The sequence below is a fragment of the Sturnira hondurensis genome, unplaced genomic scaffold, assembly GCF_014824575.4.
Source record: "Sturnira hondurensis isolate 20B ecotype Veracruz unplaced genomic scaffold, ASM1482457v3 Scaffold0008948, whole genome shotgun sequence".
Lineage (NCBI taxonomy): Eukaryota > Metazoa > Chordata > Mammalia > Chiroptera > Phyllostomidae > Sturnira > Sturnira hondurensis.
This window is the reverse complement of record NW_028081579.1, coordinates 4,423,987-4,438,359: the sequence shown is the minus strand read 5'-3', so window position 1 is coordinate 4,438,359 and position 14,373 is coordinate 4,423,987. Positions and strand designations below refer to the sequence as shown.

The window sequence follows — 14,373 nt, the reverse complement described above, 5'->3', positions numbered from 1 at the left end:
CCGTAAATCGAAAGGCTGTGGATTTGATTCCCATACAGGTGCGTATGAAAAAAAAAATGTCCTCGGGTGAGGATAAAAAAGATGAGTGCTTAGAATTTTACATACTATTATAACCTAATATAAATATAATGATTTATACTAAAACAACTTTTATATTACATACTTTCTTGATTATTACACACCCCTTGCTTAGTTACATTACTATAAGTGATGGAGAAAGCATTATTCAAGATTTACCATACTGTTTATTAGTGAAAACAATGGGAAATTAAAAATCAAGGCTCTGACTCTTATCTTCCAAGTTATCTTTTGTGAAACATCTATAATAACATAAATATACACTAGTACATCTTTTAACCATCTGAGAAGAAAAAAATCAAACAGAAACAGAAACTGGCCATTTATAACCCCAAATACTGGACATTGGCACAGCACTAAACTTAGCACTTCCAGAATGAACTGTAAAGATAGCATTAGAGTTCAAATAACTCAAATGTTGATTTCTCAACCACTTTCCCAATTTCCCACACCTCCCCCAAAGAAATTAACTTTGAAGAGTTTATTTGATTAAGCAAAATTTGAAAGCAGAGGATTAAAAAGTGAAAAAGGTGGTGCAGAAATTAGCAGAGGTGGCACTACCTGAAAGCTCATCAGAAAGGGGAGTGAGAACAATATCAGGCAAGAAGGGTTTGGAAGTATGGATCAGAACAGGAGCACTTTTAGCACTGCGTATATAGGCCGATGGCAGAGCACATTCACCAATGGATCGGCTTCTCATGGCTTTAAAAAAAGGAAAAGAAAGAAGTGGGGAAGGGAAAAAGAAGAGTGACTATAATGAAAGGCTTGTGTCACAGAAAAAGCAGCAACAGAGAAAACTAAAAGATACAAAGGAAGGAAATTTTAAATTAAAACATTTCAGCACGGCAAATACTGGCAAGCTGTAAAAAAAGAAATCACAATATATATGATATTTCAAATGTAAATATTTTGATGTAAAGCAGGAAAATACTTTCTCTTATTAGCAGTTACATGGTACAGCATTAAAAAACAGCATACACTTTAATAAGCCCTATGTTCTCAAAACAAATGCTTGAAAGTTCACTGAGTAGAAAGAGTGAAAAAACCTCAATATTATTAGTTCAAAGAAAATTTTGGTACCATATTTGGGCATTTCTCTGAGCCACCCAAGGCAATTCTGAACCATTCTTCTTAATGAAGCTGAATTCCAAGAAAAATAATTCCTACTCTTATACTCTTCCTTAATAAACTGTCAAGCTTACTCTCACATCTTTTTAAGAAAACCTTATATAATTCATAATCTAAAGAATTGAATCTTATGATTAGTATTTGTTCCTGGTGGGAGAAGAACACTTAATCAAATCAGTATTTCCTATGTATATGAAGTAACTATAATTTTTAAAATTTAAATAGAAACACTTATAGAAAATAGAATTTGAAATCAGCATGAAGAGCTGATTTACTGAGAAAATTAAACAAGTTGGTGCTTATTAAAAATCTTAAGCATATTATATAAAAATTGAGAAGAGTAAGTTTTTAAACGTAAAGACTGAATTACTGTTCTTTAAATATTTTATTTATTTTTAGAGAGGAGAAGGAAGGGAGAAAGAGAGGGAAAGAAACATCAACCTGTGGTTGCCTCTCGCGCCACCCCCACCAGGGACCCAGCCTGCAACCCAGGCACGTGCCCTGACCGGGAATTGAGCCAGTGATCCTTTGGTTCACAGGCCAGCACTCAGTCTACTGAGCCACACAATCCAGGGCTGGATTACTTTTTAAAAACTGCATTTGGAGTTTGGTAATATCTTAAAAGAAGAGTCAACAATTCCAAAATTAAAGACAAATGTTAATACACTTACGACTGGTTAATAATCAAGTTTATACTTCCCAAACATTTTTTACTTATTAGCTTAGAATTCTTAAATAGTTATGTGTTTCGTTGTGTATGAGTAGGGGACTTAAAAAAACAATATTGCTGATATATAGGGTAATAGAAACATTGGTAAAAAATATTTAAAGGTTAACATCAATTTAAAATCTTGGGTTTTACTTATTACAAGAAACATCTGGACCCTGGTCAGGTGGCTCAGTTGATTAGAGGTCGCCCTGATAGGCCAAGGTTGTGGATTTGCTCTCCAGTTAGGGCACACACAAGAAGCAACCAATGAATACATAAATACGTAAGTGCAACAACAAATTGATGTCTCTCTCTCCCTAAAATCAATTAATAAAATTAAATTTAAAAAAAAGAAACACTTTCTCCCTGATGCCCACATTTCTTGGCCTGCCACACAAGACCTCTGCAACTTTGCTGCAATAACCACTGAAAGTTCATCTCCAACTGTCCTCCCATCCCACTGCCACCCACAATTTTATGCTGTTCCCTTAAAATTTCATGCTCCTTTGCAACAGCATGGCTTTGTGAGTTCATAATATACTTGGTCTTCTTTTCCCCTTCATACTCAAAATGTCATCTCATCTGTGTCTTTCCTCACTCTCCCACATAATTAAATTACTAGTACCAGTACAGTAGTGAACAAAACAAGTAATTCCTGCTTTTACAAAGCTTACAATCTATTTTTCTATACAAGCCTCCCAGCTTTTCAAATGCAAAAACTATTATCTTCTTATCTTTATATCCCTAGCGCTCAGCATGTAAAAGCTTAATAAATCTTTACTGAAGGACTATCTGTATTTGAGCAGCCCAGCATAATCATTTCAAAAACAAAAGTTTCAGTTGTGAACATATAGAGGAGAAAACCATAAAAATATTAGCCAAAAACTAAAGGTATGTCAAAGTTCATAAATGGAAAAGAATAATTACAGATTTTTAAAAATCTTTATTTATGTTGGAAAAATAAAAAATTCCTTAACAGCAGTTTTTAGATAAATTTATGTGGAGCAAAACATGAAAGGCTGGAATATATTAAGACAATAGCAACAATCTGTCTTCAGTGTATGGCTTATTATGTAATGTATAAAAAACAAGTGTGTTTGAAAATTGAACACACATACAAATGTTAGAATCTGGCCCTACTCATATTTTCCTGTTAGCTTGTTTTTGTGAAAGTGACCAACAATTTTATAATCCAGTTTTAAAAAGTTCTCTTTATTTTGAGATAATCACTCAGTAAAGCCAGTACAGGGAAGACACATAAGCAACTATAGTTACAATCAGATGTGATTTTTAGAAATATTTCTTTTAAAACAAAATTGAATCCCATTTTCAAATCCACAATGAATTAGGTACAAGTTTTCTTTGATTATTTTCCCTTGGGTTAGGTAATTCCTTGAACATAATTCCATCTGTTCCTTCTTTTCTACCACCAACTTGAAGAGACTGAGTATTTACCTTGCAGTTTCTTCCATAATTGTAGTGGTATAAGTTAGTGTTATGATCTGGAGCGAATTCTTTAAAAACTGACCCCTGCCTTTGTTATCACAGGTCTTTATGAACACCTGGAAATCTGTCAAGTGCACCATACCTGTGCAACTCCCACTATAGAAAATTAGAATGAATTAACTATTGAAATTTTTTGAGATCTAGTAACCTAAAGCCTAAGTCAAAGAATCTCTGTTAAGCCACTAACATTTCTATTGCTACATACATTCCCAAATCACACACTTCAGTGATCTTAATTCTGTAGTATTATTTATACAGATGAAAGGGCAGTATTGAAAATATAACATCAAAAAGCAAAACAAAATTCCAAACCATGCCAATTTTTGAAGGATTCTTATCTTCCCTTCATCCCTCTCAAAAAATTATATAAATAAACAAAACAAACAAACAAAATATAAAAAAGAAAAATAGATGCATTCCACATGAATTCATTTGGGCCCCATACTGTATCAAAACCGTGACCTTCACTCCATAGTCCCCATGTAGCACAAGAAATTCATGGACAGCATATATGATGGTTCATTAAAAGCACACAAACATACAAAATAAATAGGAGGAAGGCAACTCTGGCCTTTTCCCACTTCCAAAATGTTGCACATATTTCTCCTTAATTTACAATTAACTAAAATTAAGAACATGCATACATGTGTGTCCACTGGCAGAAATACACCTATAAGTCCTCAGATTTAGGTCCAATATTACAATAAACAAACTAAGAGGAAAAACTGAAAACAGAAGCAGTGATATATTTGTTCCAAATGTTGAATACCAGATTCTAAATCATAATTGCAGACATGTTACATTGCTTCTCCTGAATATATTCTATAAGTCCTAAATTTACTTACTGTATCTCCTTTAATACTTGTTGGCACAGCAAAACCTTAAATGCTGTCTAACCTTAATATGCTGTCTAAATTTTTTAAATTATAGTTTAACTCAATATTAATAACAGAAAATTTCTTACTAAGGTAATCCTGAGTAATATAAGAGGTAAAGGATTATGCAATGTTCAGTAATTTTTAAATGACGACAAGCTGCCTTTAATTGAAAGATAAATTCTTTTAGCCAAATTCCAATCTGAAAACTCCAGAAAGCAACCAATAATTCTTTGAATATAATGAAATCACTATTCTGTTTATTTAACCAGATTATCCTATCATGAATTATAAGGACAGTCAATGCTTACATTAGACTACTTGTACAAACAAAGCTGTTTAAAGTTAAATTAGACTTTGTAAGTTACATATTAAATATTTTATCATTCTATCAGGTAATTCAGTCATGGGAAAAAAATGATAGTTTTAACGAGAGAAATTAGTTTTGTTATAAAAAGAACTACTGCATGAAAAAGAAATATAAATTAAAGTCAGAAATATTATCTATGTGATTTATTTCTCCCAATTCAGGGTCATAAAATTGAGAAATAGAGAATGACATACTTTTAAAAAATAAAAATTTCAAAGGCAAATCTGTGATTACTTCAAATGTCTAAATTACCAGTACTTTCTGTTCCTAATAAATGTATCATAATATTTTATAAACTAATACACTTTAATTTTTTTTAAAGCAGTGTTAGGTTTACAGAAAAACTGAGTGGCAAGTACAAAGGATTCTAAGATATACCCTTATTTCCACACCCCTCAACACCACTTTCCCCAAATATTAAAATCTTAAATTAACCAGTATGGTACATTTGTTACAACTGCTGAGCCAATACTGATACAGTGCTATTAACAAAAGTCCATAGTTTATATTAGGGATCACTCTTTTGTATATGGGATGTGTTGTACATCTCATGGGTTTTTGACAAATGTATAACATATACACACCACTACCGTATCGTACACAATAGTTTCACTGCTCTAAAAACCCTCTATGCTCCCCACCTATCATCCTTCCGCTTTGCCCTACTCCCCACCCTTCTACCATACCCCCTCATCCCTGATAACCAGTGATTTTTTTTAACAGTCTTCTCAGTTTTCCCTCTTCCAGAATGTCATAAAGTTGAAATCATATGTAGCCATTTCAGGTTGGCTTCTTTCACTTAGCGATATGCATCTAGGGTTCCCACATATTTTTTCATGATGCAATAGCTCATTTCTTCATATTGCTGAATAACATTCCATGTCTAAATGTACCCGTTTGTTAATCTACTCACCTATGAAGAACATCTTAGTGCTTCCAAGTTTTGGCAATTATGAATACAGTTGCTACAAATATTTGTGTGCAGGTGATTGTGTGGATAAAGAATATGTTTAATTTTTTAAAAAAACTACCAAACTGTCTTCCAAAGTGGCTGTACCATTTTGCATTTCCACTATCATTGAGAGTTTCTGTTGTTCTACAACCTTATCAGCATTTGGTGTTGTCAGTGTTTTGGATTTTAGTCATTCTAAAAGGCATGTAGTGGTATTTTACTATTTTAAGGGCAATTTAATTTTAAATCCTCTACATTAAACATACAGATATATCTGAATAACTGCAAAGTATATCTGTACAACATATAGAAGTAAACATATTCTGTACTCTGTACTATTTTTAATAGCACAAAATTAGAAATTAACTAAATGTCCATCTTCAGAATACAGGTTAAATTATGATACTTCCATGTAATGAAATCTGATGTAAGAAGTTCAAAACAGTTTCTGATACTATGCAATAATCTTCCTTCACTGACTTCCCTATCTAACGCGGTCCCATTTCCCCATCCTATACTCCCTTGTCCCTTTCCCTACTCACTTTTCTTCACAATACTACTTCTTGAGACATACTGGTTTATCTATTTATTATATGTCTCCCCTGAACACTAGAACTGTCAACTTCAATGGAATTAATTGGCCTTGTTCCTACCTATAGCCTCAATGCTTAGAACAGTGCATCCACAGTGAGTACTTAAAAAATTTTTTTTTGTTTGAACATCTAAAAAGCCATGGCTCACAACATTGCATATTAGGCTCTATATGCAGCTGCATGTATACAGCATCTTTAGAAGCACGCTCAAGCAACTGAGAATAGTGGTTGTCTCTAAGGAGGTGAAGGGGGAGAGTGGGGAGTAGTGCTGAGGGAAGACTCACTAGAATGTATACACTGGAACAGAGCATGAGTATTTAAGTACATTAAGAACACAATAGATTAATTTTTTTTTAATTTAAGAAAATACATGTTCAAAGAATATCCTAATTTAATTTGCGGCTTCTTCTAGTGTTTTCTACCTTTAGAAGGTAGGTACTTTTTTGAATAAAAATTTTAATGCTTTAACTTTTTATTTGATAGGTTTATTCAATGGACAAGCCAGACAAAATTGTTTTAAGATAGGTATCAGAGTCAGCTATGATTTAAAGATGAATATTTTACACATTTATATAGCATATATTTTTAAAAAATTACAAATATAGCAACATATGAACAATGACTACTTATTAGACAGTGGAAGAGCCTTTATGTTTAAACTTTATTTCCCACACTAAGCATGAATTACTTCTACAGAAAATATATATGGAGCTTTAAAGAGTTTTAATTAAGTAAAACAAAGTAAAATTTTAAACTTGAACAATTCCAGCCCTGACCGGTATGGCTCTGTTGGTTGGGTGTCGTCCCACAAAGTGCAAGGTCGCAGGTTCGATTCTGGTCAGGGTGCATGCCTGGGTTGAAGGTTTGGTCCCATGTTGGGGCGCAGAAGAGAGGCAACCGATCAATGTTTCTCTCTCACATCAATGTTTCTCCCCCTCTCTTACTATCTCCCTCCCCCTCTCTCTAAAAAATAAAAAGAAAAAAGAACAATTCCTTCCTAACCAACACACAAATATTTTCTCTAAATGTGACAGTAATATAAAATGAAGAAAGCCATTTCAGATGTAATCATCTAAGAATTTCAAAAAGTTTTTTATACCAAAAATTCTAAATGTATTTACTGTAATCCATCAATATTCTTTTTACCTTCTATTATTTCTTTTTCTGCTTGACATATATAATCATTACAATTCTATGCTTATTTTATAGGAAGTAGATAGTTGTAGAAATAGAATTATCTTGAAAGATTTAAAACTAGCCATAATTTGTAAGTCTTTTAAATCTTTAATTTCTCTATTCTCTTACTAATTTTGTTTCTTCCATTAGAATGTAATTCTTAATAATTCAGAACCCATTATTTTATGGATGACATGTCCTTATAACAATGGGTTTAAACTACTTTTAAATTAATAGTGTTTTTCACTGATTACCATTAAATATAGATACATTCTACAGAATATTCTCCTTCCATAGAATCATAGATTGTAAAGCATGAAGTAACTTCAAGCAATTTTGTTTCAGGCACTACGCAGATGAAGGAAGTAAAGTGTAGAAAGGTCAGTAAATTGCCCACGGTTATCTAACCATTTAGTAATGAAGGAGAGTGAAAAAAGAGATTAGGACAAAGCCCTTTTGCTTTTCATTATAGCACTCTTTCTATTATAATTCAGACCAAATTAAAACCTCTGAGAGGAAAAGGAATAAAATGGTAGCTAAGCCCACAGTATGCTGAGTGATCCTACATCCAGAAATTCTTCCCATCCCTGTTCCTTTGTTGCTATTCCCAAGATTATGGAAATTTTGTCTATGTCTGTTAAAAGCAGCAAGGACCTAGCAACAGACTCCACCTTCGCCTCAACTGTCTGCAAGTAAAAAGCATGTATTCCTTGCTGAAAGTCTGTGAAACCAATCTAAATATGTAATTGTAGCATGAAAATTTTCCATGTCTGTAAGTATATTCACTTAGTAGAAACGTATATACCAGTTAATGCATGTGTTCTGGAAAGTGAATCAGTTCTACGTCAATTCTGTAAAACAACATTTTAGAATTATTGATATCTACAATAACATAAACTACATAAAAGCAATAATGTAAGATAAATCTTAATACCATAAAGGAATAACACAGCATGTCATTGGACTCTGAGCAGTATTGAAAAAAAGGTTTTGCTATAGAAGTGTTTCATTTAGCAACAAAAATCAACGGACAAAAAAGCTGTATTTACATACATCATTACTAAGAACTATAAACAGACTGTCCTGTACAAGTCTCACGATTTTTTTTAAGAGTACGTACCAACAGTTTTTTGCCGTACTATACTCCTCGCCTTTTCAGTTCCTGGGGAACCAGTGGTTGTTGCACTTCGCTGTCTCATTGGAGCTTGGCCAGGTTGATCACGACTCCATCCTCTAGAAAATGACTTGTCAACTGAAACTTTCTGAAATTCATGTCCAACTCCTAGAAATGTATATTTACAATCTTAGTATACTACCACCCAAGTAATAATTGCTTTGAATTATGTGTGTGAACTACCTCAAATCTTAAGATTTATTCATAATGTATTATAAAGCAACAACATAAAATGCTTGTGTACTATATGACATTTTGTTAAACTTCATTTATGTAAAAATTTTATTCCAAAACAGATGCAGAGTTTTTAAAATACACCATCAACAATAAACTATTATAAATCCTCAGCTCTCCATTTGATTTGTAATAGAAATGAAACATTTTCAAGCAAAAAAATAGGAAATGAGCTAACCAAAAGCCATCCTGTGGTGAAACTAAGTCTCTACCTGCCAATAGCTACTTGGGAAAAAAATAATTAGGGGAAAAAATGGGTTGGTCAAATGATTGTTAAGTGTGAAATGTGACTCAGATATAATCTCTAGTTAGCAACTAACTCCTTTAACATGAATCTAATCAGCAAAACAAACAAACAAGCAAAATATAACCAAAGATACTGAAATTGAGAACATGCTAACAGTGATCAGAGGTGAGAGGGGAGGGAATTTCAGGGGAAAAGGGAAAGGGTTTGCAGGAACAAGTATAAAGGACACATGGACAATAACAAGAGGGGGCAGGTGGAAATGGGAAGGAGGTGGGGAGGAATGGGAGGTGGGCCAGGATGGGGGCAAAAGGCAGAAAACTGTACTTGAACAACAATTAAAATTTTTAAAAAAGTAAAAAGTACTAACCAAGCATCATAAATGTTTGTATTAATGATATAATCATTGTTCTGTCCCTCTATCCACTTTAACATTAGAAAGATACATAGTCCACATCTAGAGAATGTTTGCTTTTAGTTAAAACTAAGAAAATGTTTTCAAAATTTTTTCAAAAAATTATTTTTAAACAGAGTAATATAAAATCGCTAAGTTCCAGCAAAAAACTTATGTATGATTAAAGGGAGAGTGTTTTATAAATTTTCATTTTGGTTGATTATTAAAAATAAAATATTTAAGATTCTGAATTATTGATTTGACTTTATTTAGATATATACAGGACACTTCATTTCACATCAAAATTACTATTGATTTTATGGTTCTTAAAAAAATTACAAGGTACCTGCATGTTTCTTGTTGGAAATGTTTAACCTTCAAGGGTAAATGAAGGAGAGAACAATGAAGAGAAAACATGACTTTTAACCTCAGCCCTCCCCCCCCTGGCTTGATCTCAGACCATTTTACTAAAACAAATTTATATGAAGCATCTCTGTGAACAACTCTTACCTTTCCCTTTGTGCTTTTTTTGCTTCTGTTCACTCAGCTTATCCAACGGTAAATCACTGAGATCCAAACTATATAAATTTCTAGCTAAAACTTTAGTTAGTGTCTCCATAGTCAGTGACCACTCAGTGGCTAACTCTTCCCAATAGGTCAATGATGACAAGACTGAGAGTAAGTCATCCCAAAGTTCTCTGGAAATGTACACATTTAGATTTGCTTTGATCCAGGCAACTATAAGAGTCTGTAAAGGCAAAAATTCAGAAATAACAATGAAATATGTTCAGAATCAGATACTCGATCATTAAAAAATTACCTAAAAACAGAGTAGCATCATGACCTTTTCTTGGTACATAGTAATTCATGCAATCATTCCTATCTACTATGTATTTCAGTTCAACTACTGCCAAATACCAACATTCTAGCAATTAAGACAAGATGCCAAAACTGAAAAGAAATCCATTTAACATTGTAGCTATCCTTTATGTTCTTTTGTATCAATGTTAAATAAATGCTTTTTATAAAGATAGAAAATTTCCCACACTATCAACCACTGAAATTATTGAGTAAATGGTTACTGAACTAAAAAAATCCCCTACATTCTCAAATTAAAGATAGAAAGCACTAACAATATAGTCAATCACTAACTATATACAGAATATGACTATGTTCTGTACTTAACTCAGTGAAATGTTTTTGAAAAATTATATATAAACTGAAGGATAAAATTAAATTTCATTGTAAAAACACCAGAGGAATTAATGGTGTTCTATAATAAATCCAATCATTGAACAAAAACTTATTCATAAAAGGATACATATTATGGATGAGCCAATACCCCTGATGCTGAAGGTTTACCTGCCTACTGAAGAAATAAATCACAAAATAGTTTTTCAAAAGCTGAACTCTACAAATTTTATTAAGGACTTCACATAAATTTACAAGTTAAATGTAAAGGTGAAATGAGCAGAGTTTACAGTACAGAACATTAATAACTAGTGATCCTCCACTCTATCTTTAAATGTTCAGGCAACAAAAAAGTCATCCCACATAGCAAGGTAAAATTTGTCTTCCTATAGCTTCCACCTTTGTGTTAGTTTAAAGTGTGAAATTTAAAAAAGAGAAAGGAAAAGGAAGAAAGAAGCCAAGTTTAGATAATAAATATAGCTGGTATCAAAGGATTACTCACTAGCATCAAAGGATTTTAGGTAAGCTAGCTATTTGAATGGTTAAACTTATGGTCAAGAATTAGAGAGCTAGCTCCTATCTTTGACACTACGAAGTATTTTATCCATGTATCTTTATTTAATGTGTCATCTTAAATATTTATGCTTTCTATTTTCCAAAGAATCTACAAAACATTTTTAAAGTCAGTGTCTTATTCTCAGGTTGGCAAACATAGTATATAAATTCCTATATAATCAAACTATCACTGATATTTCAAGTAAGTAAGTGAAGCGAATAAAGTCTTATGAGAAGTAAAAATTTGGATCGTTTACTATTTTTCATTACTATGGAACAACATAAAAGAATGTTTTGGCTTTCTCACAATACCAGAGATTTGGAAACTGATCAAGCTATCAGGCCATTTTTCATGAAGCCCTCCTGTAGCTGTTTGCAATCCTACAAGCATGCAACACAAAATATCATCAGCCTATTTTAACACTTTTTTCTCAGGCCTGACATTTCCTCCAGTTTTATAGTAGGTTGTACCTTTGTTTATACGACAAATAGTCTATTTTAAAAAGCAACTTTTAATTTAGCTCTACAAAACATCATTTAATATAAAATGATCTCTGATTTAAAGCTTTTTTTCCTCAGGTAACAAACACAGGGCCCAGTGAATTTTGAAGAAATACGTATCTACTCATCTAGCTAGCTAACTAGGTATTTATTTATTTTTATTGCCTGGAAAAGCGGTCCTGCANCAAAATATCATCAGCCTATTTTAACACTTTTTTCTCAGGCCTGACATTTCCTCCAGTTTTATAGTAGGTTGTACCTTTGTTTATACGACAAATAGTCTATTTTTAAAAGCAACTTTTAAGTTAGCTCTACAAAACATTGTTTAATATAAAATGATCTCTGATTTAAAGCTTTTTTTCCTCAGGTAACAAACACAGGGCCCAGTGAATTTTGAAGAAATACATATCTACTCATCTAACTAGCTAACTAGGTATTTATTTATTTTTATTGCCTGGAAAAGCGGTCCTGCAAGTCGACCTGCCAAGGTCATGTTTTTTTTCCCCTGGAACTGCAGAAAAGCTTGTGATGGCATCTTCAGTACAGACTCCGTGACTCTCAGCAACACAAGCAGCATCTGTTCCCTTAAAGTAAAAAAATTAATTAATGTTTCCTTCTTGTAAAATTTGCGTTTGGTTAATGATTAACTTTCAAGTTAAAATTTGTTATTAAAAATTGTATTATCTTTCAATAACTCAAATATCAAATAGTTTTCAATTTTTCACAATTCTTTGAAAAAATTTCACTTCATAAATCTGTATCACTTTAGAAGCATTTCTAGTCATAATACCTTCTCATCAATAAAAATTTAAGCAAAAGCTGAAAAACTGGGGTGAAAATGTAGGGACTGTTCTCATCCTCCCACATCAAGTAGTGACCTTAGGGAGCTGTTTGAGGAACCCCTCCCAACTGTACAACATAGTACTACCTTGGTCCATCTTTACACTGTAGAGAAAAACCACATATCTAGAATGAAATCATGTTCAATTGGTTAATAAAACTACATGATTTTATTAACCAATGTCACCCCAATAAATTCAATTTTAAAAAACTACATATTTTTAAAATGTAATTTTCATTGTATTTTTCTCCACTGAGATTACTAGAACACAATGAGCCTGGTGAGTATTGCCTCTTTCTATCCTTTTTAGTTTGGCCATTTTTTAACCCCTTATGTTCTTTGTGTAACTGCAAGCCAGGACAATCCTAATATTATCCTTACCTTGCCTCTTTCTTCTAGATGCTTATTACTAAGGCCATAAAGCTACCATATTTGCACCAGTAATTCAACCATATGTGAAAGAGACTGACAAGGGGATTACAGTTTTGTGTATAGTTAGGTTAACAGCCTGGAGTCCCTATCAAAGCCCCCTCCTCCTTGGGAGATTATTTGCTGGCTCATTCCAGGCATCTTAATATGTGTAACAGTCCATGTGAGAAATATGACAGAGGCAGAAATCAATTCCATATCTAGATGCCATGGGGTTTCTGGGAAATGAGGGCAAAATCAAATAGACAAATATCACTCAATGAAAAACATCCTGAATTTATTAACAAACAAATACACGCAGTCATTAATAAAATGAAAAGCAAAGGTGCCACATTTATAATCCCAGGCTTTCATCTTAGCTGTATGAAATGAAAAACTATTTGAAATCAACTACACACACAATAAAGTATAGATTTCCAATTAAATCTTATCTGATTTGCGGTCAAACCTTAACTCACGTATCAGATAACCTTTTACTTTGTAATACTATAATGATTTTAATTCATAGAATCTTATAAATTCAATAAAAATATATCGGTGATCTCTCATTATGCTATGATTTCAAGGGAATTTATAACAAGAAAAAAATTCTAAACTTGTGTTCCACATAGTAAGACTCACTTTAACCTGTCTCAACAGCAATGATTAAAAGCATATTAAAAAGTAAAAAAGGACAGACTGACAAAAGAATGAGTCAATGTGGTATAGTTACTGGCTAATAAGTGAAGCTCTGAAGTCAGAAGGATCAGTTTAAATTTCAGCTGTGTGAACAAAAGATAAGCTACTTACTCTGTGTGTGCCTAAGAAGCACCATAAAATAGAGAAGATATCAATCTCATAGGGTGCTACCACAATTTTAAAAATACATGTAAAGTGCTTGAAAAAATACCTTGCACAAAAATGTTCCAAATAAGTTAATAACAATAATTACTTCTAGGTGTAACTATATTAATACTGTTAATAAAGAACTTTTTCAAAACAATGCCATTTTTTCCATAAATAGCAAAATTAAGCATGCTCTTTGACTAAGTACTCCTACTCTTTAAGAATGAGTCAAAGGAGAAAAATCATACATATACGGACATTCATTGCCCTACCCTCCCCCAACAACAAAATGAAATAACTACATATCCACCAATAGCTAACGGGTTAAGAAAGTTATGGTGCACACACATGGCATAATACTATGGGATTGTATGTGTGGTTTAGTGAGTGAGCTTTTGGGCAACTTTTCATTTTCTTTTTAAAACTTTTGGTTGTTTGAATTTAATAATGAACATGTGTCATTTTTATAAAAACTAAAGAACAGCTCCTTCTCATTTCCCCCCCAAAACCCATTTTTTTCCATACAATTAAACACATCTCTATAGAATACCAGTACTACATATGGTACTATGGTAAGAAATATAGAAAACATAGAAAC

The 14,373-nt window shown here is 32.6% G+C and overlaps 1 protein-coding gene across 13 annotated transcripts in view; it reads right to left on the bottom strand.

The window, feature by feature from the left end:
* The window catches only part of RALGAPA1 (Ral GTPase activating protein catalytic subunit alpha 1), a 265,494-nt gene that overhangs the window by 160,943 nt on the left and 90,178 nt on the right, over nt 1-14,373 (bottom strand). For 9 of the 13 annotated variants that reach the window (XM_037056449.1, XM_037056448.1, XM_037056442.1 and 6 more), the window contains exons 14-17: nt 12,135-12,264; nt 9,944-10,181; nt 8,508-8,669; nt 640-780 (exon numbers count right to left, since the gene is read on the bottom strand). In XM_037056449.1, the coding sequence (XP_036912344.1) occupies nt 640-780; nt 8,508-8,669; nt 9,944-10,181; nt 12,135-12,264 (671 nt within the window). The remainder of the gene's footprint in view (nt 1-639; nt 781-8,507; nt 8,670-9,943; nt 10,182-12,134; nt 12,265-14,373) is intronic. The other 4 variants (XM_037056446.1, XM_037056450.1, XM_037056454.1 and 1 more) reach the window with 1 other exon arrangement.